The following is a 27,065-nucleotide window of genomic DNA, read 5'->3' as shown; positions in this document are numbered from 1 at the left end:
AACATCTGGAGGATGTTGCAACAGCATTTGCAGGAATGTCTGTGAGAGAATATGCCTAGAAAGTATCTGAAGTTGTTCACTCCAGTTTTTTGTGAAGTTTCCCAGTGCTGTATTAAACTAGCTATTATGACCGGGGCAACACACTTTAATTAGCTTTGATTTTTGTTACGTAATATGTTCAGTGTATTTGAAAGATGATGGATTGAGACTCTGGAGCAGGAGATCCTCTCTCCATCTTTCTGTGAACAAAGTACAAACCTGCTCTCCTGTCAATGCCAAAGCCTTCCAAGCACCCAGGGCAGTCAATTCCTAGTAGTATTATTCACTTTGATACAGAAACATCATATATAAATGTTGCTTTAGCAAAGTAACTGAAATTGGAATGAAAAAATAAAAGACTTGGTTCAGTCAGAGACCTCACCGTAGTAGAACAGAGAAGTGGACAAAAGTTTCCATTTTAAAGTGTTAATTTGGAGTGAATAGAAAGAAGGCAGCAAGGAAAAAAATGCTATCCACAACTACTACGTGGCAAACACTACCAAATCCAAATACTGAAAATTTCAGGGGAATAAGACCATAAATAAAGAATGCCATTACTGTCACCTTGACTGACCACTTGCATGACACCAGCCAAAAAAAGCCTAACCCACAATTCCTGTACAGAGCCTACAACTCTGTCTCAGGGTTAAATATATTCAAATGATGGAAAATCCATCTCATGTTCAGGTAAGCTGCTCTGAAGGTTAGTCACACTGTTAAAGCCTTTTCCCATACCTTTAGTGAGAATTTCCTTATCGAGAATTTCCTTATCACGAATTTCCTTAGCTTCCATGCTACAAAGGATTTCATAGGGTTTTTTTTTCTAGATTAAAGAGGGATCATCTATCAGAAATCTTTTCACTATTTAAGCTGTGCTCACCTCCTAACCTTTTTTTTTTTGGGGGGGGGGCAGGGGATAAACTGAATAGCTTAAGTCCTAAGCTGCTTAAGAGTTTCTAAGCCTCTTACGGTAGGGGATGTTTTCCGAAAACTGAACTCTTTTGCAGCTTTTTTCTGACGAACCTCCAAATTTTCACATACTTTCTGAAATACAGATGACAAAACCAGACACAGTGTTCCACTAACTAACTGCTTCCCTTACACTTTTTACAGAGGAAACAGGACTACCTGGTCCCTACAATCTTGCAGTAGAGTAATTGCCCTGCTTCTCCAAGGACTTAATTTGACTCTTAGCTAATGGGGTGACCCCTTATACTGGGTTCTCATCTTTAGTCACTTCTTGTAAGTCTCACTCATTTGGGCTTGGCTAATTAGTATGAACTTTAGGCCAAGCACAGATAAGTTATGCAGGACATCCCCCCCCCCCCCCTCCCCCGGCACACCCCCACCCCCTCAAAAGGCAACCAGTAAATTCAAGAGTATCCTAAAATAAGAGTTTTGTCCTCTTTTCTGCTGAGTGCCTTAGAGCCCAGAGTTAGGATCCTGGGAAGCTAGTTTGCTGTCTCACTTGGTAAAACAACCATGGTTATACTACCATCAGGACCATGATGCTATCATAGAGTGTTTCAGATAAGCATTTTAAAGAATTATTCCTTTAAGAGGGTTTTTTTGGTGGATTGAGGATTTGCTGTATTGACACAGTGCGTTGTCACAGTGTGTGACACAGGATGCTAAAAAATACAACATGTAGAATAGCACAACATATATTTGAGCGGCATTGAATAAACATCATTGTTCAACAAAGGCACAAACTCCACGGGATAATCCTTCTGCTGTAACAGTTAGTGAACGAAAGCATGTAAAAAATGAAGAGATGCTAAAGAGGAAAGAAAGAGAGAAGCAGTTGTTGGCACCCCCCCCTCCCCCCAAAAAAGATTAAAAACTCATCTATCAAAATATTTTCAGATTATTTCTTTACAAGGGTGAATGATTATATGAGGCAATGAGTTTAGAGTGGCCCATTAGCCAACACTCAACACAAGGCTATTGAGACGTACTATTCCCTACTTACTTACACATTTAGAGGTTGCCAGGCAGGCCACTGTGCTTTTGCCTTGATGACTGTTAAAACCTCATCGCTCTGTGAAAAGAGACAAGACAAGAAAGTGATTGGGACAATTTTACAATGAGAGTAATATGATTTACAGCAAAAAAGTAAGAGACACTAGATCAAACTGTGCCTCCAAATTCTGACTGAGAAATATACTTTGTGCTTTTTGTTATCTGGGCACCTCGTGTCCTCAGCTGCGCAGGGTTCATCAAGGAGCCTCCATGAATGCAGGAGGCAAGAGCAGCAAGCGAAGGCAGTCACACCTTGGGCACAGTCTCTTTCTCTTCTGCAGGAACTGAAGTGAGCTTAAAACACCAACAGCAGTTTGCAGACCATGTTATTTTTGTATCGTGAGCTGAAGGGAAAGCTTTCAGAGTGGTGCACAGTGATGACAGGTGTAAGTAAGGAGAAGACCTTTGCATTGCGGAAACACCCCAAAACAATATGACCAAACTGAGTTTGTTCTGGTAACACTATCACAGAAAGATAACTACTGTATCCTGGGCTGTTAGTCCACACGTAGTAGTTTATTGGCAAAAAGTATATCTTAGGCTTAGACTCTCTGACAATCCTTGTGGCCAGAAGAATTTACCAGGTTGAAAAAAGCAAGGACACAAAAATTGCTCTTAATACGTTACAGATCTATGGGCCAAGAGGCAGACAAAAACTAGAGGCTGCTGCTCTAGGCAATCTAACACATCCTGTGAGCATGTATGATATATTATTTATTATCCTTATATATATAAGGATGTAAAGAGTCCATGGTGGATGCACTGCAATCTCCTCCAAGTAGAGCCATTGATAGCACTTTCTCTTTGCTCTCCTTTTACGTGCATGAAAATTATAGGGTGAAATTTAGCAGCCACCTGTGGAAGCCCACAGTGTGGCAAAGCACTATACAAAGATTATTTCCTAAAGTCTGTAGGAATTCCTGCATCAGCAGTTTTAAACTTTATATTGGTACAATAAACCCAGGACAAAGGCAGGAGACCGTTAACAAGGCTCTGATGCCCAAAAGACATCTATCACACTTTTTTAGAAGCATTTTCCCCATCTCCCTTAGGAATCCACCCCAGTAATTCACCTAGAGGAACACAAAGTTTACAACTCACTCACATGATTTCTACTGTCTTTTAAAAATATTTCCCAATTAGACTAAGAAACCCACCTCATACATTACCAGTAATTGGCACTTCCAACAGAGCTGACCTTTCAGTTTAGTGATAATAGTGCCATTTCCTGCTTGATAGCAGTAGTTCTGATACCCCAGACTAGCTCTAGTCCCTGTTTAAAGAAAACAATTTTCACTGGTGGTTTCTACCACTCTCAATATTTTCTGACTCCCTCTTTTTACCAAAGCAAGGTAATTACAGCGCTGATGGGCCCTCTCTATAACATACGAGGTTTTCAGTCTCAGGAATACAGATGTGACATGACCTCTCCCTCAACCTGAGTGGATGGATAAGCCATTTCTTGAAAATCCTTTTTATAAATACAGATGCTTGGCCAAAGCCTATACTACATTAAATGTCCTGAGCTAAGATAGCTGAAAGTCTGACTCTATAAAGGCAAGTAAGTATAAAAAGATTTGATCAAACTCCCATACTACAAATATAGTTGGAATAAAGAGAATTTTGTGATGAAAGGGAGCAATCAAACAGCACACAGCAGAGCTATGCCAGCAGGCAGATTCACCGGGGCAGGCCCTGGGTGAGTAGCAGCGGGCTGAGCCGCCAGCACAACCCTCTCCCAGCCTCCCTGCTGAGCTGGATGGAACCGAGCAGAGATATGCTCCATGCAGGAGAGATGCATCACATCCAGGTTGATCTATGGCAACCTTCTTCTTACCTCCATGCCTTCAAAAGTGGAAGAGACAGCTCTGCCCCCAAAGTGATTTAAAAGGAAACTGATTAAAAGAATGAAGTTAAAAGTCTGAAGTTAAAAGACGTTACTTGTCTTTCTCTGTCAATGGAATTGGCCTTAACTTTTAATTTTCCTTTTTTCAACATCCTAAGACTCTCCAGCCAGGCATATCTTCATTAACTTGCCTTGAGAACACATTTGCATTCAAAATTATTAACTGTGTATTGTACATCCCAAAGAAAGTCTGTTATGAGCATAGATGGTTATGTTTATTAAAATAATACACGGCTTATCTAATAGAAGCCAGTAATTATGTCAGTAACATCCAAATCACTCATGTCTGAAAGCATTTTACCATGTGCTATTCAAATTAAAAATGCATACCAAGAGTGGATGAACTATGATTAATAGTTTAGTAGTAAGTACAGAAGGAAGGAAATAAGGAACAGAGCATGGTGCATTCAGACATCCCTGAATTTTTAAGGGAGGTGAAAATTCAGATGCAAGAGCTGAATTCATGGCCACTTCCTGAACAGTAACCAAAATCAAAAGATGCAGAATCCACCATTCTGTTGGGCCTGGAATGAAAATACACATTTTTGGTACCTAGAGCTCCTTGACAATTACACATGATTAAGCTGCAACTTGAATTAAATCATTGTTATTCCAGACTGATATTCTAATTATGCAGCAGTCATCTCTATCATGCAGATTTGTAATATTTTTAATTAAAAAAAAAATAAAAAAATGTAACACCTACACTATTATTAATGCCAGTGTATATTTACTTCTACGTGCACTGATAGACAGGTACCTGAGTAGATATTTTGTACACTAAAGAGTTTTCCTTGGACAAGTGTTTATGTCAAGAAGATGAAAGCCTGGAAAACAATACAGTAAATTCTGCTTGCTGCCTCCTTGGGTCTGTGAGGCTGTTGCCATGTGAGGTCTGGCTGCCAGGCTTTGTGTCAGCCTGAGAAGCCCAGCTCCACTGGCCACTCGTGGTGCCACCAGCCTGCATCTCTCCAGCCTCCTGCAGGGAGCAGGCTCGGGGAGTTCCTGCAGAAAAGCAGTGACCTTCCTCTGCCTCCAGCCTCTCCAGCTGATCTCCGCATTTTTAAGGGAACACGATAAACAGCCCAAGCGAACAGATGTTATTCACCACACAAGTTCACAGCCTTGTTAACGATCTATAGATAGAGAGCAATCTATGGAAAAGATACAGTGCTTGGATTTGCTGGCCAATCTTTTTAGCTATAATTTATTGGCAGATGGCAGAATCTGAGAGGATATGAAATGCCTGAAGAGAAACCCACAAATTAATAATATACAACTAGTTGATATAACCCAACTGCCTTGAATAACCCAATTGCACAGACTTTACAGTAGGGTCATAAAGCACCACATAATTTTTATGAATTTTAGTTAACATTTTCTTAGGGCTTGCTGTATTACATTTGTACCTATTTTTCTCTCCTCTTCATATTCCCAAAGTTTTGCTTTGATTTTTGAAGTAAACAAACTCTCAAATTCACATCAAAATATGGCAAAAAGAAGTAGGATGTTTCACTGTTGTATGTTGCAAGTTGTCTTGTCATCATTTATGTATTTGGCTGGGAAGCAATGATTCCCAAGTAACGAAACTGTTAGATTTTGAAAAAGAAAACTAGTTCATTTGCAAAATGATGGAGTGTCAAAATGTTACAATGTCAGGACAAGTTAAAGGCAAGGGTACCACTGCTCTTGCTTGGAGCTGCTGAAAATTCTTTAGGTAAAGTCTGATACACATCTCTTCCAACAATAAAAGGGAAAAAAAAAAAGGAAAGAAAATTGTCAAGCCTATGTTATGCCTCTGTGCATGTGGAAGTTGTCAAGGAGTGAATTTGGGACTACCTGTTGGTTGTTACAGAGATACATAGGAGGAAAGCTGCTACCCTCTTTCCTTTTCCCATTTAAGGGGGTTTCCTCCTTGAGTACCAATCACAGAATTGATACTTGGGAATTTGCAATTGAGTTTTTGCTCAGCTTCTTTTGGGCATATCGTTATCACGCAATGGACTACAGGTATGAAATTCTCCTGCAAGGGGAGTGAGGGTGCACGGCGTCGTGCTGCACCGCCGGTCAGCCCCAGCACACGGCAGTTGCACGTGGGCAGCTTCTCATGGGAGCAACGCGCCCTGCTCCTTGGCAACTTGCCTGCACCGGTGTGTCTGTGCCTCCATTTGCTGTGAGAATGTGCTACCATTGATGCAGCATCTCTGCTACTCCTATAAGTAGGAAGTCACGATTCAATAATTAAATTAGTATAAGCTCTCAGGATTCTTCATGATAAATCCCTCTGAAAAGCGTGGTTAGGCATAATCACTTACAAAACTTGGTATAAAATCTTTTTAGAGCCTCTTCTTCAATTTCAGTTATTAGTTCAATTATAGGATTTCAGTTTCCAGTTGAAATAGAATGACCCCTTCTCTACACGCTTAAAGCTTGCTCAGAAAGCCTAGTGGAGCCAAAATAGTTTCCAGATTGACTTCAATACTTTTTGGATTGTGGCCTAAATTAAAACATGCAAGAATAGCAAACAATTATCCTTTTCTCCAGATCCGCTTTCTACATTTGTGTTTCAGGCTGGGGGTGGGTAGTTGACTCAATAACGGTTCCCTATGAAAGTACTGTCCTCGAAAAAGTCCTAGTAGTATGATTTTAAAAAGTTGATAATGTCATTCTAACACAGACAGCCTTACTGACATTCTGAAGTTGGTAAAAGAAATTAATCATTTACTTTATATCCATTTGTTCCTGCAATGTACAAATAAACGCACACGCAGAATAAAGTCATTAAATGGCAACAAATAGAACCTTGTGGTATGAAACCACTGCTAAATTAGATCATTCAGCTGTGCACTTTACAAAAGATTAAAAATGTTTCCTCATCTTCAAGAACAGAAAGTGGGACATAGCTCAAAAAAGCAGCATTGAAGATAGAATTTGATTTGAAGTCTTTCTCAACCAAGGGGATTTAAAACAACTTGTTTAAAGGGTAACATCCATTGAAATGTAATGAAAGCTTTCAGCAAAAGCTTTAAGTATCATTTGAATACCTTTAGAATAAAAGAGAGATTAGTAGGATCTGGAAAGCTACGTAAACTATTTCATGTGCTCCTGCTGCTTTTTCATACCAACGTGATTAGCATCTTTTCTGGACTGGAAGTTATTTTTATGAGCAATTTTTATTACTATTTTTATTTTATATGTGCCAAATAACATTAGAAAATGTTACTGTGCAGATCACTTAGCACTTCGTAATAATGATTTGATTCAGTTTAGCTAAACAAATGACAGTGTACTAACTGACATCAAAATCAGAGTCAGATTCAATGAACTGTGCGAGTGAAAAACACCTGTTTTGAGCCAGAGCTTAATTTCACTCATTTCACACTGCCACTGCTTGGCATTCCTTTGATTGTTTTAGAACAGAGAACATTTAATTCCTTCCACAACACTCATAATATCTGAATGCCTTTCTATCCACAGTGGACTCATTTTCACAAGATTCTTAGAAAGCAGAAAAAGCAACACTATCCTCAATTCACAGATGATGAATTGAATGTCTTCTGGAAACAAACCTACATATCTGAGTTTTAAGATAGCATCTCCACTGCAGGATCATCCTTTCCCTCAAAAAATAATTTATTATTGAAGGAGAAAGAGATAAGGTGAGAATGAAAAAGTGTAATGCACAGTATGTCTTCTGTGGGGAATCATGCTATGAAAATGAGAACGATATAGTGCTTTGGAGGGATAGTTGGGTGCTCTTAAAAGCCGATCAGTCTTCTATGATTAGTATAAGTAGACCTTATTCCACCTCTACCCTATGCAGACACACAGAAATCACTTTAGGATGTGAAAGTGTGTGTTCAGTATCCCTAAGACTTCTTCAGTTCATGAAAATAGTTTCAAGCTAACAGAAGTCTTCAAAATCTCAAATTTTGGCTCCTTGTTGCTACATACCCTCTATAGTTAGATGTCTTGTTACAGAGTAGTGTTAGGAGGAAACATTTAAGAGACAATACAAACATCTGCTTGCATGCTCTGAGCAGCCAGGTAGTCTACAAGGAAGCCTGAAGACTCAGCACCAAAGACAAGAGGATGCTATAGCTATTCCTTTTGTGGGCTTAGGTACCTCACTCATTGCTAAAAGGACATGTTTACTTGGGACTGACAGCATGAAGATCCCTTCTGAAAGCAGACATCTTTCTTCTAAACTAGGAACGGTGATAGTGTTTTCTGTAATGCTCTACTAGTGTTTATACCTTTATATAGGTACAATTTTCTGTCAAGGGGTTTATGTTTACAACTGTCTTGCAACTGTCCCCACTGCTGAGGGAAAGACTATCATCTAGATGACATTGCTATCTAGTCTACTGATGAAACTACCAGCCTGAAAAGAGCCTTCAATTCTGGGGACAGAGTGCAAGACTCATGGTTAGGCTACTTGCTGGAGAAGGAAGAGTTCTGAGCTCTGGACTGTGATTTTTTATCTAATAGCCACTTAATGCTAGAAAGATGTTATCAGGTAAAAGGGAAGTGACTGTAATTTAAAGTACCTGTACTTAAATTCTACCTAAGTTATGAGTGAGGTGTACCTTCTTTGATGTCATAGGATTGTTATGATTCAATAACATAGCTTTCAGTAGAAGTTGAATTGCATGATATTAATTTATGAAGAATACCACTGCAGCAATAGATGTACCAGAAGGTACGCTACAAGACTAGAGAAAAAGGTACTATTTTACCCCAATACAAATGCACACTTTCTTTCCAGGTTGAGAGAAAAATAAAGACCAATTTTGTCTTTAAAGTATTAACTAACACAAAATATCTGGTTAATTAATGCTCAACACATTATAGACTTCCATGGATATTAGTTGAAATATGGCATGTTTTCTCTTGGTTGATAAAATCTGTAGACATCTTGCCTACCTCAGTTTTACAGATGTATCTGAATAAAAAGGGGACACTGATGTAGGCACATTACTGAAATTTGTAAAAACTTTAAAAGAAAGAGGAAGTAGTTGTCTGCTCTGTGGTAATAAAACATTTCTGGGATAAAAGCAGGTACATACAGCTTTATTTGCTCTGGAGTTCATCTTCACGTAAGTATACACGTTTGCTTTATAGTAACTGTGAATGTGATCTCCTGTAATGCACTCTGAATGGGCATGTTTTATTAACTCCATAAACAATCAGCCTGCTTTGAGTCTGCACAGGTTTCTGAGGATTTCTTGTTTATGTGGAGCATGTCAGAAGTTTCCCATAGCTATTAGCATGGTCATTACAAAATCTTACTTGCAATGGTACTATTGTGAGCTGGTAATACATCATGCAACTCATCTATTTTCCTGTGGGTACAGCCAAGGAAGTTGCTGAAGTTGCCCTAAGCCTCAGTGCTGAGATGCAGTTCTTTTTAACATGCAGGGATTTTTTTATGAAAGAATGTGCAGAAGCTGTTTTTTTCCAGTTCATAAAAAAGAGCATTTTTGAAAATGTTAAGCTTTTAGTCATGAATTACTTCATTTGGAAGGAAAAAAAAGCCCATGATTAAAGACAAAGGCTTTTTTTCTACCATTTGATGACAACTAAATTCTGTTTAATTCTATGACTGACTTAGATTCAGGCAGATTATACTTAAAGCCAGTAGTACGGATTTGGAGTTACTTTAAGCAACAGCAAAAATACATTTCAGTTAGTGGAATTGTACCAGGATTGTGTTTGCCCATTTTACTTTGACTTCTCGATGTTTATGACAGTGATTTTGTGGCAGCTGAGAACACCACACATATTATAAGATATATAAAGATACCTGAATGGAATTCATTATTTCATCATAGTACACACAAATTCAATATTTCCTTGCACAAATAGCCATTTCTTTAATTAAAAAGTCTTATTTCTTTTGTTCAAAAAATAGGTAATGACATTTCAGGGAATATAAAAATCTGTGTTTTTCAGTTCACCAAATATGAAAGTCTGGGGGAATTTCCAGGCTTTTAATACTATCCACTCAATTACAAAAGCACAGTTTTGGGGCTCTGATAGATAAAGAAATACTGTTGGGGTGCAACTGAAGAAAAATGGAAGGAAAGGTGAGCATTTAAATCCAATCCTGAATTGTTACTGTCTGAACAGGTCCTGTTTCAGGAGAGCAAGTAACCCAGCGCTTCAGGTAGTCCCAGCTTAACCACTGTGCTGTACAGGAAAGCTTTCCTGAATTGGATACATAGCAATTTTGTATTCACTTTTACAAAGAAAAACCTCTCTGTTAGATAATCAGGCTGAGAATTTTCCCAAAATCTGGATATTGTCTGTATTTTCCAGAAAATATGGAAATACATGTTAAAGCTACAATTTCAGGATGGTGACTGCACAGATGCTAGCTGACAATGCATGTTTAAAAAAAGCTTTTAAAAGGGAATTACAGGAATTATAATTCCTGATTTTGTTAAAAATTAGTAGGATGGGATGCAAGAAGAAGTATGTTCATTGTTACTCTTAGTGTATATCCCAAAAGCACTGGTTCAGTTTGCATTAACAACCTTCTGCATTACCTGTCCCATAGGGTTTTCTTTCAATGAAGTGGTTGTTTCAGGAGGGGAATGTAGGCTGAAATTAATAACAGAACTGTTGCTAATGGCAACACTGAAAATCATATGCTGTTTTATTTCCATTAAGGTGCAGTTACATAATCTAGGGCGTCCCAATAAAGCAATAATTCATTTTTGCCTAGTATAAAGCTTAGCAGTGTGTGTTAATGAGCCCTAGGTATGCTCTGAGTATTTGAGCTCTCATTTTCTGTGGCTGAGCAGATTCTGTAGGAAAAGGGTCTCCCTTGTGAATCCACTTCTTGATCTCATGTTGATTTTCTACTGCACACTGCTTCATTCTACATAGAATGCTTTGCTGTCTTTAGGAATACAGAAACATTTTTGGATCCTAAATTACTTTGCCAAAACCAAGGGAAGATCTTTTTACTACACTTAGGAATGGCTACTTTTTAAAGTAGGGGATTAAACTAGATTTTGAAGCTGACCATAAGTGGTGTAACTCCCACCCTCTGCTTAATAGGTTTATCCAATACATACTCTTTTGTGCTCCTTCTGTCTTAACTTTCCCAATTTCATCAGTCCTTTAGACTAAACTAGCCTTTAAACCTATATCTAAGTGATATAAATCTACTGTTATTTTAAACTCACAAATTACTGGGAAACAGTGAGCACATCAGAAAAGAAATGGCGGGGGGGAACCAAACCAAAACCAATCCAGCACACCAAGGCATTCTGTGTACAATAAAGCAGATGTATGCAACTGAATGGCAACCTGCAAGCAGCGAGACAAAAACTGCATTCACTGGAGATAATGATAAAAGTGTTTTAAAGCACTAGGTTCACTCATCAGATTCATATTCAGGTAACTACAGCATTTTTTGCTCAGACTTTTTCAAATAGTTTCAAAACAGTCAGGGATGAAAGCATTGAGACAGGTTCTTGGGCATGCTATGAATAAGTGAGTTTCAACTGCTTAAATATCAGCCGGAAACCTCAGGAGAAGGCTGGGCCTGCTCTGAGAAACAGCCCAGAGAATGGGGACAGAGAACAATTCTGTCTTCTGGTAAATGCTGGCAGTGAGACTGCAAGTATCACGATTATTCATCCTGCTGCTTCTCTCAGACCCTAGCCAAATGTAGTAGCTTGAACAGAGGAGAAATAATTATTCAGATAATAGCAAGTGATCTTAAATAAGACTAGCAAATTAGCTCAGGAGGTAAGCTTTCCTGACCCTTGATAGCATTTTGACTAATCAATGTCGGGTTTTTTTTTCCATTCAGAATGTACAATATAAATATTCCAAATGTGCTTTAACTGCTGTACAGAGGCAATCACAACAGCTTAATTTCCCTTCAGTAAAGATGTTTTGTCTAAGCCACCCTTTACCATTCCTTCAAAAAAAAAAAAAACAAAACCCCATCAAAAAACCCAACCAAAAATGTAGCCTTTAAACAAATTAAGGAATTGAGGATCCTATCATGAATTATATTTTCTGTAATCTAGAAAGGAGTATTCTTTTAGAGGAATCAATTTCACATGTCTTCCTCTCCCCATACACTTTCAGCCATTGCCGTGACAAACAGGTTGGTGCCCTTGTGGACCATTTCTCTGGCGCTGTGTAGTCTGGTGGTTTATGCTTTGACATTAACCTGTCTCAGAATTTAATGACGAAAACACACTTGTCTCAGATTGTGAATAAAGTCATCTCAATCTCTGACAGGACTTATGAGAGCAGGGTTTTAAGAAGAATGTCAGGGATTTCTTCAAGGACTGGAGATGTTGTCATTTTTCCCATCAGGGGCTGCCTTTACCACCTCCTTTCCTCGCAACTCCCTTGCTTTTGAGAAACAACTCAGTCTACACTATGTAACTCAAAGGACTGTCTACATAGTCCTCCACGGATAGTGGCTCCAGTCTGATATCCCTGATTCTGCTTGTGTACTTTAACTTTGTCTCATCTTTGCTTCTGCACTCCTGTAAGTCCGGACAGACAGACAGAGGAGGAAACTGACTGCACTACCCATCCTGAGGGCAGGATTAGTTTTTAGGGCAGTGGATAGCTTTTGTTTTTCTGAGACAAGGAACTCGCCTGTCCTGTTCCCCACTGTGGATTTGTATGCATTTAGAAAGGTCTTGTTTAGGTAGATGTTACATGGAAACAAATCCAGAAACTGAGACTGACCCAGAAAAGTTTCCTTGCTACTTAGAAATTTGAGGGGCCTGAGCTAGGTGACAATGTCTCCCATCTCTGATGGCTGGCTCTGGCTCTCCAGCAGTTAGACAGCTGGGAAATGGTATTGGGTTTTTTTTTTTTTTTTTTTTTTTGGTAAGCTATTTAGCACTAACCGTTCCCTCAGAACAGTGTGGGAGTTCAGATGAAGGTTATCTCCCTACCTGGTGCCCACACTACTTGTTGCTTAAAGAGCTTCAGGTATCTTTAGATCAGTTAATATGGCTATACTTCACAGGTGTCGTTGAGCACAATTAATATTAGAAGAGGAATTATATAAGAGTTATAGCTTTAAAAACAGTAGGAGCTGCTATTAGAGTGACATCTGCAACTGATGTAATTAACATAGCAGGGAAGAGCTATTAATTCCACTGTAGAAAGTACTGTTTCAGTTTCTAGTTGCTTGCTTAGAACAGCAAAAACAGAACAGAGAAATAAGAATTAAGCTCTGTAGCCACAATGCTGTATGTCATCCTATAGTAATCAGAGATAAATGGGTGATGTTGTCTCTGTAATACGCCAGACATGAAGAAATGTGTTTGTCTTAAGGAACACCTCTAAAGTACTCTGGAAAATCCCTAGGACATCAAATTGCTGAGTGTAACATTCATGTAGTTATTTTATGATCAGAATAGTTCTAAATTAAGGAACATAAACAGAGGCTTGCACTCTAAAAGAAGGTATCCACCATATTGCACTGTACTCACATGCTGCAATATTAATTCTAAAAATAAGAAAATAGTGAGAAACAATCACTGCAATCAGGTCAGGATAAATATAAGTATTTTCATTTTAGCTGTAAAATACCACTAACTGGTAGGGACATACCTTAAAGCTGTGTACCTAAGTGTACTGCTAAAAATGCTTATTGTGATGTACATCCCATGCTATTTCCCATGGCTGTTTTGAAATTATATGTACACTGACCTATTTATATGCTTACCTCTAAAGCTTATGTGCTGAAGTTAGGTTTAAATTTTAGAGTTTAGCTGATAGTCATGTTATCATGAAATGACACAATGCATTATTATGCCATGAAACAGGCGTTTTGAATATTCCATGACATGTTCAGAGCCAAAAAAAGCACACTTCTCATTCCAGTAGTAAAGCACGTATTTCTGTTGTGATCACCTCATTTGTATTCCTTTGGGCATCTAATAAACTCTTCCTTTTCTAGTAACTCTGTAATCAGAATTGTACAGTATTAGAAGTGTGCTCAGTTCTTCTAAATCAGGGATACTGTGTACAGATATTTATTTTCCTTCATCCTTTTTTTTTCTCTCCCCTCTCACACCGGACTCCTGCTGGGGGATTTCCAGAAGCACACTGAGCACAAACATCATTCCTTTCTTTATTTTTACAAAAGTAGCAGGCCAGACTGGTCCCCACTGAAGTCCTAATTCCAGGTGTTAAGCCACTTTATTAAAATCATTTACTATCCCTTAAAATAAAATTAGGTTGTTTTCTTTTTACTAATCTCTAAAGAGATTGGAACTGCTCTGTTATTGCAGGGCAAACTTCCAAAGTGCTTAATAATCAGAGCAGCAAAGCATGGTAAATGCCACGTCTCATTACGAAGCCAGTGCTTGGACTCTATTCACTGGAGTAACTTTAAAGATACGTCATCCTTTGGCTAATCAGGATGAATGTTTTTAGTGTTCATGTTTCTAACGCAAAAGCACGCAAAATTCACAGGGTCATTCCATCTTGTCTTCTCCTGACACTGCAATTGTACAGTGCAAGAAACTGATGGAAATGTTCGCTTACAACAGAATTGCCGAGTTGTTGCACCACAGTAACTACTGAAAGACTATTAAATATGCAATTACTGTGGCATTCTCTAAAGTCTGATGAGCCAATTAATAGCACTTTGTATTTTCATGGCACTTTGCCTCAAGGAATTTAAAAATGCTTTTAAATAGTAATTAAGTTCTAGAGCTCTCCTGTAAATCATTTGCACCATCGTACAGACACAGACACTACGGCAAAGTTAGCAGACCAATAAACCGCTTACAGTTCAGAAAGTTTTTTTTCCAAGCTTGTTCACTGACTTCCAGCACTATGATGTTACAACAACGTGCCTTGAAAGAAATAAGACTGACAATCATACCGCCATCTATAACTCTGAAGAGGTGACACCTGCTGATCCACAAGTAAACGTGGGGACACCAAGCTTTCTCTGCAATGCTGAATGACTTGATCATCCACCTTCTGATAATCTAAGTAATTACATACCAACATGGCACCATTTACAATCTGGACTGTCAATTTGAATTTGTGGTTAAAACATTAACTAATCCAGCAAGCATGATCAAGCTGTCTGTGAAATACATTAACTACATTAACTTTGTATTTACTAACAAACAGATAAAGATAATCTATGGCTTAAACCACCTCTTTCACAAAACCAGAACCCATGTAAAAGCAACCTAAAAGGCATGCTATAAACCAGGCCCTTGGTGGGCATGCAGTTGGCTTTGAAGAACAAATGTGTGTCTTTCCAATACGCAACTGACTATAATGGGCTTATAAATGAAGACACTTGTCTAAGGAAAACAGATGAGAATTTTGAACAATTCCTTTCCCCCAATACCATCTAAAAAGCTGGAAGCTTGTTATATCTCGTCTTGTTCTGGAATTATTGCATTATAATCTATGCTTGGAAAAAAAAAAAATCACCCCTTAAAAAAAATTCTCTCAAACTACTAATTCAGCCTCATCTGTCTCTACCCCAGTCAGAAAGCAAATGACCTTTTGCCACTCCATCCAGTCTTGACAATTTTTATGTCAAAACTAAGTTTTCTGTGCACCGACAGACTTCGTACAGTGCTACTTGCTGTGCCAAAACCCAAACAGAAGTCATAACATTTCACAGGAAATATGTAAATGAAATAATAATTAAAAAAAATATTATGCCCTAGAAAGAAATCACACAGTCAAGAAAAAGGGAAATCCAATCTCCAGTAAGTTATGTTCTGATGGTCAGGAAAACCTACAAAATATTTTCAAAGCCTGGGAACTAAGATCCAGTACTCTCTGCTTATGAACAGTTCCTGCTGTCTTACATGGTCTTTCTCCTCCCTACCATCCAGCTGTCTAATTAATTAAACATAGGCAATGTTCAAACTTTAGAATTACCTTAAATTTTGAGCATTATCTCTTCCTGTAAACTTTTCTCCTGTCAGACAAACATTTGTGAAAACTCTGGGAACAAACCCCAGTACTACTGAGCCAAGGTTTAATGCTCTTAACCACCCAGCTTCAATTTCTCCAAAACGTTCTGCTCATTTTATAGATGAAAACAAACCTCTTTCTCACACAAAGATCTGAAAAGATCCCAATTGCTCATAGGCTTAGACCATACCAATTATTCATTTTCTGAGTCAGAGTTGCTCTGTACAACAGGCAAGAACATTTGCAAGTGCAGATACTATTCACAAATAATGTTAGTTTAGTTCTCAAATAACTGAATTATACAAAAGTTATGACTGTTTTTGAAGGAAGGTACTACTTACTATAAGCATGGCCAGGTGAATCTGAATTTAACACTTTATAAGATATGATCAGACTAGTGAAGTAATTAGGATTTTTTTTTTTTCTTTGCACCTGGTTTACATATAGTTCTTTGTACCTTTCCCAGATACAGGGATTTCTAAACTGCTCTGAATACCTCTCTTTTCCGATCAGGAATACAGTCCTGATTGTATCAGCCCTTCTCAAAGACTATTCTCTTAATCACTACTTCCTACGGGTCCACCAGAACTTGCCAAAAGCCTTAAACATGCACAGTTTCTTTTTTTTGCTTTCAGGTCCACATTTTTACTGATTTGTTCTGCACATTTCTTCTACAATAAATCATCCAGCATTATTGGTCCCATGTGGCTGCATGCCTTTCATTTTTGTGAACTAAAATCCAACCATCTTATTGACTGCAGCTGCTTTTAAATACACTTTGGTGTCAGCAGTGATTTAATTTTTAATTATATTATTTTATTTTAGATGAGTCGTCCTATTGTTTTCTTAACAGCTGCTTTAAAGGCAGTGCTCAAATAAATGAAACTTCAGCATTTGAGCAAGGAAAACAAGTTAATTCACAATTCCTTAGCAAAAGAATTTCCTACAATAACATTCTTGAGGAAAATATCACCACACTTCCCAAATCTTTTACATTTTAGTGTGATGATTAAGGGGGTCATTTCCTTGAAGTATGTTCTAGCTGAGCATTCCTGGGAGATTCTTGCTAAAAAGACCAGCAGGGACAGTACAAAGATAAGATTATTTCTGTCTCTCTTCCAAAAGCCTGAGAGACTGTTTTACCGGTTTTCTATTTCAGCCGCAAAGACAAGTTCTGAATCCAATGCTCACCAAAATTAAAGACTAGGGATTTGATCTCAGTAGAAGGTCCATTTTTGTCCTCTAATACGTGTATGTAATTTCTTTTGTCTGCAGGAGCCCATTTATGCTGTGTCTGGGGCAAAATTGAGCGTATAGGTAAGCTGGTATTTCTCCAGGGAGAGATTATAATCAGTAAAAACAAAAACATCACAATCCATTGCAAAAATGTACTCTCCGCAACGGAAATGTGAAGCAAGAAAACATTTGTGAACGTGGAAGGTACAAGTTTATCCATGTTATGTTGAGTTGATTTTAACCAATATTTCTTGAAAAAATGTCCTGGAAATGCACTGTATATTGTTTCTTTGACACATGTGAAGTATCAGATATTAAAAATATTTATGTAATCTTATCAAATATTTGATGCACTTTCATTACATTGAAACATTATGACCCCAAATGATAAACATGTCCACTGGTTTCAGATCAGGTAATTGCTTTCAATTTCTATACCACTGGCCACTATTAATCTGGCCACTACTAATATGGCTGAATGAAGGATGAGGAATTGTACATTTTTGTAACATTGTTTTTGTATAGGATACGCAGAATTGAAAAGTAGCCAAAATAATATCTGTGGCCCATAGTTCCTTCTGATTCTATTTATCTGCCAAAAAAAAACAGTGCAGTGCAAGGGTAACTTCATAGTGGGGTGTGATTTTTTTTTTCTATTTTTTTTCCAGTTACCTTTATCCTTCTGAAGGTCTTTTTCTGTTCCTTGCAGCAATCATCTTCAAAAGAACAGAGAGGAGGGGAGAAAGGGAAGGAGCAGATGTTTTAGGCTAACGAGCAAATAACAACAAAGTAGTTGCCGTGGGGGGTCTTAACATTACTTTGAATCTGGGCCTTGTTTATTCAGTACTAGAAATGTGTTTCGTTGCTGAAAAATATGTAAGAATTTTTCAAGGAGAAGTTTGCAACCCTTGTCCTCCTACACCACTGAACTCTGAAGGAGCAGGTCCAGGAAGAAGCCAAAGTGGTAAGCCCTATGAGACCACCCTAAGAAAGCATTAAGAACCAGTGTCTCCATTTACCCATTATCCAGACACAACTCCTGTTGGAAATGAGCTGTGACAGTCATCTCCTTACTCTTCTGGAGATGTTCAAACTGTAAGTGCCCTCCTGCTCTCCCTGTACCCACGTTCAGAACAGCGATGATCCGGTTTTAAATGTTTTCTGACCACTTTCAAAGGGCACACTTACACTCTTCAGCTATGGACTAAAAGTAGAAAAAAAGCCACAGATAAATGCTAAACATGTAGTCAATTCAATTTTGGGTCTAAACTCTTCCTTTCGGATATAAATATTTATCTGCTGAAACTGAAAGCTTTACAAGCATTTCTGAGGATAGAATCTAACTTTTGTTATTAAAAACAAGAGGTTAAGCATTTGTTCCTACTGCGATCTCTTGCTAGTATTAGAGCAGAGAGCTCTTACAGTGTTCATTAGCTCTGCATGTTTTGTTTTTTCATCTGTTTGCTTACCTAGGCAAAGAAGGGAAGATATATTTAGGAGCTTCATCATTCTGCAGCCCACAGAAGGCTTCATGAATGCACAGTGCCAGCATTTCAGAATCTATACCCTCTATATACCACTTAATTCCATTACCTTTACTACAACATGAGCTCTGATGTGTCACAGAAATCTCTAGAGCCTAGAAATGACTTATGAATTAATTGCCTGAAGCATAATCATTAAGAAAATAAATTTAAACATCACGACTTCACATTCTATTTCATTAACATTCTAGGAAAGAAAGAACATTCAGCAAGTTTTCATGCCCATGTGCAAAAATTTTTATGCCAGAACAACACATCGAAGGTGAAAAAAGAGCTTTGTGGGGATTTCAGTGAATACAGAATTTCAGTCAGATGGATTTATGTTAAGCATCATAATATCTGGTTCTATGAAGTGAGACAAACTCACCAACAAAATGTCATGGATTTTTTGTTAGTAATGACACAAAGTCAAAGACAGGAGCCGTCTCTGTGTCTGGAAAGTACTTGGAGTATTTTGGACTCTAAGCCTAATAAGATAAAATGGATGTGTTCAGCAACTCAAGGTGTTTGCAGCTTTTGGGTCTTTAGACAGTCAGATGCCACATGATAGTCACACATGTATTCCAAGTGCAAAGAACCACCTGGCTAGATGCATGAAATTTAGTTATATTTGCTATCATCATGGTTAAAAGAACTATGACAGGTTCTTCAAGATCGTATCCTCTTCTCCCTTATTATCCTACAGCTGGATGTTCTGAACAGCTTCTAAAACTATTTCACCTTGATTCATTTGGAGAGAAAAAGAAGAAAAAGGAAACAAGATTCAGAGAAGTATTAAGGCTATTGCTGATGTCTGTCTCAGAAAATTTGAAAGGGAGGGAATAGTGGATCCATTTATCTCAAAGTGAAACCTGTGAAATATATTGCTAAGGGTTTCCATGAGTCAAAAAGGACCATTCTAGAAAGAGATTGGGAAAAAGGCATAATAATCTTCAGCCTCACAACTGGAGAGCCAGTTGCAGTGGGACATGCTGTCAGTTTCTACCAAAGATGGAGAAACCTATTAGTTTAATTTCCAGATCTCACGGAAGACATTGACATTCCCAAAGTGACGTCTAATAGGAATCACTTGGAACACACTGTTATATCCGTTTAGAAATTTGTGGTTTTTTGTATTTTAACGTAAGGCCCCTTGGATGAATCTGCACTCTCTTGAGAAGGAAGAGGCCCATCTTGCTTGTAGAATCCCTGGTATTTAGTGTGTTTTTCCAAAAACTTGGGCTTTTATTCCAGGCTGTGAAACTGAAATGCTTTACAAGGAATTTGGCCTTGGAAAATCTAGTTCTTAAAATCAGCACAAGCTATTGTTATTATTAAGGTGTGACTGAAGAAAGTCCAAGACCATTATTAGCTTGCAATGCTGGAAGATGGGATTTTCAATTTTAGTAGGAGATAGCTTTCCTTAAAATAACCTAAATGAAAATAATCAATTGCTTATTCATCTTTGAAGCATAATTTCTTCTGGAATATGTTATAACTTAAGGACTTACTGTTAAACAAATGCCTGAAATAATTCCCCTACCATATTCATTACACTGATTTCTGTCTATATCAGCAGGCAGCTGATATCTGGGTGTCTGTAGAGCAATCTCTTCTCAACACTGTCAACTGATCAATTAGCATGAAATTGGTTAACACTTCTTCCAGTCTTATCTTCTTATCCACGCATTTCTTCTTTAATATCTGCCTAAAGGGTGATCCATATTTTATCTTATGACAGTAAAGGACTTATTGTCTTCAATGAATGTAGGATTTGAGAGAACCAAAATTCAGTAAAAGCTTATATATCAAAATGTTTGACATTTCTAGGCTATTTTGTAAGTGAGGGTTCCACTACAATAAGGAATATAATATTGTTGTCTGGTAAGAATTATTCATTTATTCATTATACACACGTATCTATAGGCAAAGTTCTTGTCATAAAGTTCTTATTGTCTGATGAATGGAGAACTGACTCTTGAATTAGAGCTAATCTTGTGCAGACTAATGTAGAATATAGAATTATAATATATTGCCTTAAAAAGAAAATAACCATGCCAATAGCTTGACAAATTATTTTACAAGAACCAGACCTCTATTTATTGAAATAATATAGTGCTAGCCACTAATAGTATTTAAAAGTTAGCATTAGTGTTATAAATCTGCTTTTTTATATAAAACATAAAATCAGCTTTTCAGTAATACATTTCACCTTGCAGTTATAGTGCTGTAATTTCTTACATGCATTCAGCCAATATACTGTATAGCTTAAATACATAAGTTTATGGCACAGCAATTATAGCATATGTCAGAGCTTTTATTATTTTGTTTGTATAAACAGGATTCTGAAACCCTCTGATTACACATAAATGGTGGTATTTTAAACAATACCGAATAGGAAATTATTGGTCTCTTTTCTACTGTACCTCACATAAATGTAGCATTAATGTCTTCGTTCAAGTATTTGCCTTCCTTATTCAATGTAGTCAGTTTTTGTTACAACCTGAACTTTAATAAGTGATTGCTCCTTTTGCCATGGGAACGTGGAAAACAAAGATTTGGACACAGCATGCATGAAAACTGGAAGACCTAGTCAATGAAATGTAGGTATGATTTTTAAAGAAATAAAAAGATATTAATTCAATGAACACATTAATTCAGTGAACATCAAAATGATTTGCTACTATAAGCTATAAAGATGCAGCTTGTTTATATACACTTAAAATGCGCAAGTCCTAATCTAGTTTCTAACATATCCAAATCCACAGATAATCTGTGCATGAAATAGAAGTGCAAAGATATATTCAAACTAGGCACAAGACTGATAACTGATGCTTAAAAATAGACTCTTATCTCTCTTGATAGCATTTTTCTGGGATGACAGTCTAAGACTGGGGAATGCCTACTTTAGTGGGAACATGCCATCAGTGATTCAACCCACTGGTTGCCTTGACCCATCTATGGTTGTGCTGTCATGACGCCCAGGCTCAGATAGCTTCCCAGTGCTCCCAGTAAAGGCCAGTGTTACTGACTGAGCTGTGAGAACGTTACAAGAAAGAGAAGGACAAAAAAGAAAAACTCATATGCAATTACACTAACTGAATAAATGAGAAGCATAGATTAAAATCAATAGTCCAGTGCTCTAAGGCAAAGTAAGAACAGAAGTTTACAGGATGCAGATTTCTCTGCATTGCTGATCAAAGACAATTGAAACATGGATTTCCAGAAGTGGATTTGACCTGGGAGGCTTGTATAAGCGCGAGACCTGTAGTGGTTATCAAAACATTAATTGTTACCTGAAATTAACCCTGCTAAATCACAGTGCCTTCATCTGTGGAGCCTCATTTCAAGCAGTCATGTCAGCAGCCCTGTCAGCAGCCCTTTCAGCTTTGAGTATGTGCTGTGATGCAGAATAAAATGTGACTTCTTGCTTTTTGTTTTAGATACTTTGAATAGCATTAAAAATGCTATGTCTGCTACCTTGTCTCAGCTAATTAATATGACAGAGCATGATGAAAACAGCAGTGTTGATTCCCTAACAAGATGGTATTTGGTGGGTCTATAGTGACCTGTTGTATGCCTGTTGCAAGAACAAGCCAGTCTTTTGTTAATGAACACATTCACGTCTGTCCTAGTTTCAGCTGGGGTAGAGTTAATTTTCTTCTTAGTAGCTGGTACAGTGCTGTGTTTTGGATTTAGTGTGAGAATAATGTGTCCGAAACCAGGACGACATCATAAGCACTAAAATCACTGCTTTATCCTATAATGCTGCAGTGATTAACATTAATTAATTTTCACACATGGTATGGAAGAAATAATACCGCAACTTCATCTTCCTGTTTCAGTATTACTTCTTGTCTACTGGTTCATGTGCAGTTTTAACTATCTTGTTACTCCCCTTTTCTCCCCATATATTTTTAACATCCTGTTGTCTTTTGCCTTGATAGCTGCCTAGGGCATGGATTATCTCTGTCTTACATGCCCATAAAAATATAACACATCCATGCCTAGAGGCACTGGTCAGGTCTTTAAGGCACTGCTGCAGCAGCCAAAATCAATAATACTTGGTATAGCAGAAATGAATGAAGGTTGTTATATGTGAAACCATTTAGGAATTAATAGCTTTGGAGGTATGGCAACAGAGTTCCTTCCCAATTCCCTTCCCTTGTCCTTGTTGATTGTCCAAAAGGATTTACACTGAGGGACAGGTGACGTTTTCTCTCTGTAGGATAAATTTGTGCAGATCTCTTTGTTGCTGTAGCTAGGCTAGTTTAAAGCTAGTTTGAGTATTTCTGCATAATGCTACAATCACTGAACCGTGGGGTAGACACACAGAGGCAAGTTTCACTTCACAGTACTCGTCTTTGGGGGGTACTTAGTCCCTGTCTATCTGGTTAAACTCCTGTTGTTTTGGAGTCATCTTAGGTCATTGCAGGCTGACCACAGTGTGCCCAAAGCCACTACTCTTTCAGAGGAGACATCACTACGTGCCTTATTCCCACACATTCCTTACAGTTACTGGTCAGCGGTACGATATGTGGTTAGAAGGACTTTCAGTCTATCTAATCCATCAAAGCAGCTATTGTGCTATTAAATACCAGAAACTGAGACTGGCAGAAAGGACAAGTCATTTGCACAATAAACACAAGATTCTGCCATCTCATCTAAAGCCACAACCACATGCTGCTATCAGAGAGTAACATGTCCTTATCCGGAATGACAGACACGGAGAGAAACAGGAGGAGAAAGAGAGAGGAGAGGGAAGAAGAGATGGTATTTTGATTAAGGCAATACATTAAAGCACAACATTAAGGCAATATGTTATATGTTATCCTTTTGTTAGGGCAACCTATTATACCTTCTTAAGTGGTATTCATTGCAGAACAGGAAGTCTGTTCTGAAATGTGCAAGAGACTATGCAAATCAAGGGTTAATATTACAGCTGGATGACAATTTTTCAGTGAAACAATGCTAATTTGCTGACGTAGAAAGAGATTGTAGAAATACATATTTGCTTTGATGAATTCCTTCAAAGTTTGGGCAGCTTTCTGCTGGAAATACACTTGGTTTCCCATCTAGCAGGGTGCTTGGGAGCCTGGGATCTCATTTAATTTGCTCATGACTGGTACTTAAAAGTCTCGCAAATCCAGGAGCACACTGCATATGTTTCTAAAGGGGACTCAGCTTTTTGCTCAAGCCATGACTTTTAGGTTTTTTTGGCTCCCTGCCATGGAGTTGAAATGAGGCTGACTCTCCCTGCTGCAGCTCTGGGTTTCCAAGCTGCCTGCTACGTGCTGCCTGTTGGCCGTGGTAGCTGCCCAGATGAGCAAGCTGGGGAATCATAGGCTTCTTGCAATGCTGGGAGCCTTGCCTGAATTTAAGGGTCTTCCATAATCCTGGCCAATTTTCTGAGAGTTGAAGGCAGCCAGTGCTGTCTCACTTTTGGAAAACAAACATACAAACAAAAAACCCCAACACAAAACAGCCAAACAGAACTAGAAAAAATATTTCAGTTCACTGGAAAAGCAAATATTGTGCTACTGAACAGCTATGAACAGCTGTCTTAGGCTGCATGTTTATTTTAGGCCACTCTCTGAGTTCAGTCACTATTCCAATCGCCCACGGATGTCAGAGTGAGTTGGGCTTTTTGATTGGATGAACTGAAATACTTGAGATGCTGGAAGAGCATCTTGAAATGCTTCATACTTTTTATAAAATCATGTATGAGTACTTAGGAATGTCCCTCTTAAAAACACTACCATGCCTCTATATTTCTACAGCCTACTACTGTTGATTAGGAGATTAACATGCAGAAAGAGCTTTTATCAAGAAGAAAAAGTAGTTCTGTTCCATCCTTAAGCAAATTAGCATCCTAAACTGGATTTCTAAGTACATTTTAAAGAGCAACAGTTGTTATTAAGCCGCTAGATATTTTGGCTTAAAACGGACAAAAAAGTAGGCAATAGTCTCATTTAAACAGGATGCAAAAGAGATGTGGGAGGCAGGATTATTATCTACATTATGCATGACTGAAAAGTAAGCTCCAATTCTGTCTCCTTGCACATCTAAACCCCATCCTGTGGACAGACACTGTTAGAAAGAGGTGCAAGGAGAACACGTGAGAGCGGTCTTGGTTTGGATCCTCTATTGGCTTTTTGAGAAGCATGTGGGCCTATCTTGCATGAAGAGTGCATCCTGCCAACAAACTCCCCAGCAAAACTTCATGTGTATATATCTAAGTGACACCAACTCACCTGAGCCAACCAAATTTCTGACTGAGGTTTTTGAGTATCCCCTACTTGTCAAAAGAAGTTCAATTGTTCTTGTCTTCCGCTGATGTAAAATAATACTTTCAGTAGTTAAATCCACATACTTAATTTTCCTAATGTAAGTTTGCAGTAATGGGGAGCTTATGTACATCTAAATAAAATTATTTGTATGGTCAGCTTATACGTACGCATATGGAAGTCTATCTGAAAATGTGGCCTCTAGAGTATGTACTAGTTAAATAAAAAGATGTGCATGCTGTACTTGGGAACATAGATTTCCTATGAGTAAAAATCTTACTGAAAACAATATTTCACAATTTTCATTTTGGAAAAGATTGTAATGCATCACTCTGCTATGAAAGAATAAGGCATTTTTACCCTGTCGGCCCAAACACAATGGTTTGTGACATTTAGGCGCAAAACTATCTCAAGAGTAGAAGTCAGGTTGAATGCTGAATAGAAAATGAGTTACATTCATAGATTCTAACAAATGCGTACATGCTTACAGATGTGTTTTGTTGACAGTCTTTAAATATTTAATTCCCTCATTTGACTCAAAATCATTCTGCTCTCTGAAGAAAGAGGAAAAAGAGCTTGCAACTCTTTCAGTCTGAGGAAAAAAAATTGAACTCTCCAACTCAATTCTCCCTTACTTTGACCTTTTGTAAATCCCCTGAAAATTCAATTTTTCACAGCTAGTCATTCGCTGAGCAACATAACACAACCTCCTCTTTGTTCTGCACTGTGACTTATTAGATTGTACACTGCTCATGAAAATGAACATTATTGCTGTGCACTTTGCTTATGAACATGCTTTCACTGCTAAGCTTACTGTACCTATCATCTGTGTGTATACTAATTTATAATGTTGCAAATGGATTCAGTGAAGATGTGACTGCAAATGGGTAAATGTGAGTGCTGTTCATACGTGGAGATATTCACAAATGAGATGCATGTGGTTGAACCGAACTGTCAATTAAAACATCTTGGATGCTTTTCCCTTGGCAAAGAGCTATACTCAGTAACGTGTTTATAAACAGATTTACATAGCTTTTAATATTCTATTTTTCCCAGATGATGCAGTAAACATTAAAATACATTAGTGATGAGCCATACATATCAACAAAATAAAACTCGCAATTAAAAAAAAAGTAGAAAAACAAACATAATAAAAAAACAATGGAGCGGAAAAAATAAACCATCAGCCATATGCTGACTTAGAATATATCAGATTAAGTGGCAGTTTCTGTGACTTTGCACAAGTTATCTGACCATAACTCAGTGGAGAGGCATTTAGGCCACCAGCCTGAGCCCTGGCAGATCTGAGACTGCAAGAGTGCAAATATCCCCCAAAGTCCCCTTTCCAACATTTATTCCTATTTTTGTGTTGAATGCACTTTGCCTGCACATTCAGAACAAGCCCTAAAACAAAACACTGAAAGAGTAGGAAGGTTTTGAGGTCAATTTGAATTTTATTTAACCTGAAATAGGCTTTATGGATTTTTTTAGATTATTTTAGTAATTTCTTCATTTCTGGACATTTTTCTTCATAATTGCCAGTGACCCCAAAATTCAGTTATTGCTAGGTTTAAGCGCATTAGCCACTTATCCATAATGATGATTGTTATAGTGTTTATTACATTGTCACATTATGTTATATTAGATTGTTATATTACAGTCCCTTAACGTTTGTTATAGCATTTACAAAACACCACGACGAACTAAGGTTACCTTTCGACAGTAAAAGTACTAAAGGAAGATGCTGTGCATTAATGTGTAGCTATACTGGAGTGAGATACCACTTACAGACAAGACTTCGTGAAGAACTTATACATCAAAGTGATGGCAAACCTTTTGGTAGCCTTTGCAGAAGAGCTGACTGATGTGAGAGGTTTTTCCGTTACTCTGTTCTGCAGATGGCACCATGTTATTTGTTAAAATCTAGGGATTGCTATATTCTCATAAGCCCCCACATGGGTCTTTCCATTCTAAGGATGCCAGAGCTCTTTAAGCAACTTCAAGAAGTGAACAGGTTTGACAGTTTTTGCCTGAAGTTATTGCTTATCTCTCAGGTCTTTGTCAGTAACAAACACTTCCATTAATTCACCTCAAAAACCC

General features: G+C 37.9%; 1 protein-coding gene across 1 annotated transcript in view; it reads right to left on the bottom strand.

The window, feature by feature from the left end:
* SPON1 (spondin 1) overlaps positions 1-27,065 on the bottom strand; it is a 206,466-nt gene that overhangs the window by 32,593 nt on the left and 146,808 nt on the right. The window contains exon 7 of the mRNA XM_050897080.1: positions 2,016-2,080. Within this exon, the coding sequence (XP_050753037.1) occupies positions 2,016-2,080 (65 nt within the window). The remainder of the gene's footprint in view (positions 1-2,015; positions 2,081-27,065) is intronic.

This window comes from Gymnogyps californianus, chromosome 5 (genome assembly GCF_018139145.2).
Source record: "Gymnogyps californianus isolate 813 chromosome 5, ASM1813914v2, whole genome shotgun sequence".
NCBI classification, from domain to species: domain Eukaryota; kingdom Metazoa; phylum Chordata; class Aves; order Accipitriformes; family Cathartidae; genus Gymnogyps; species Gymnogyps californianus.
The sequence above is the reverse complement of the archived record's forward strand: the minus strand, read 5'-3'. Positions and strand labels throughout refer to the sequence as shown.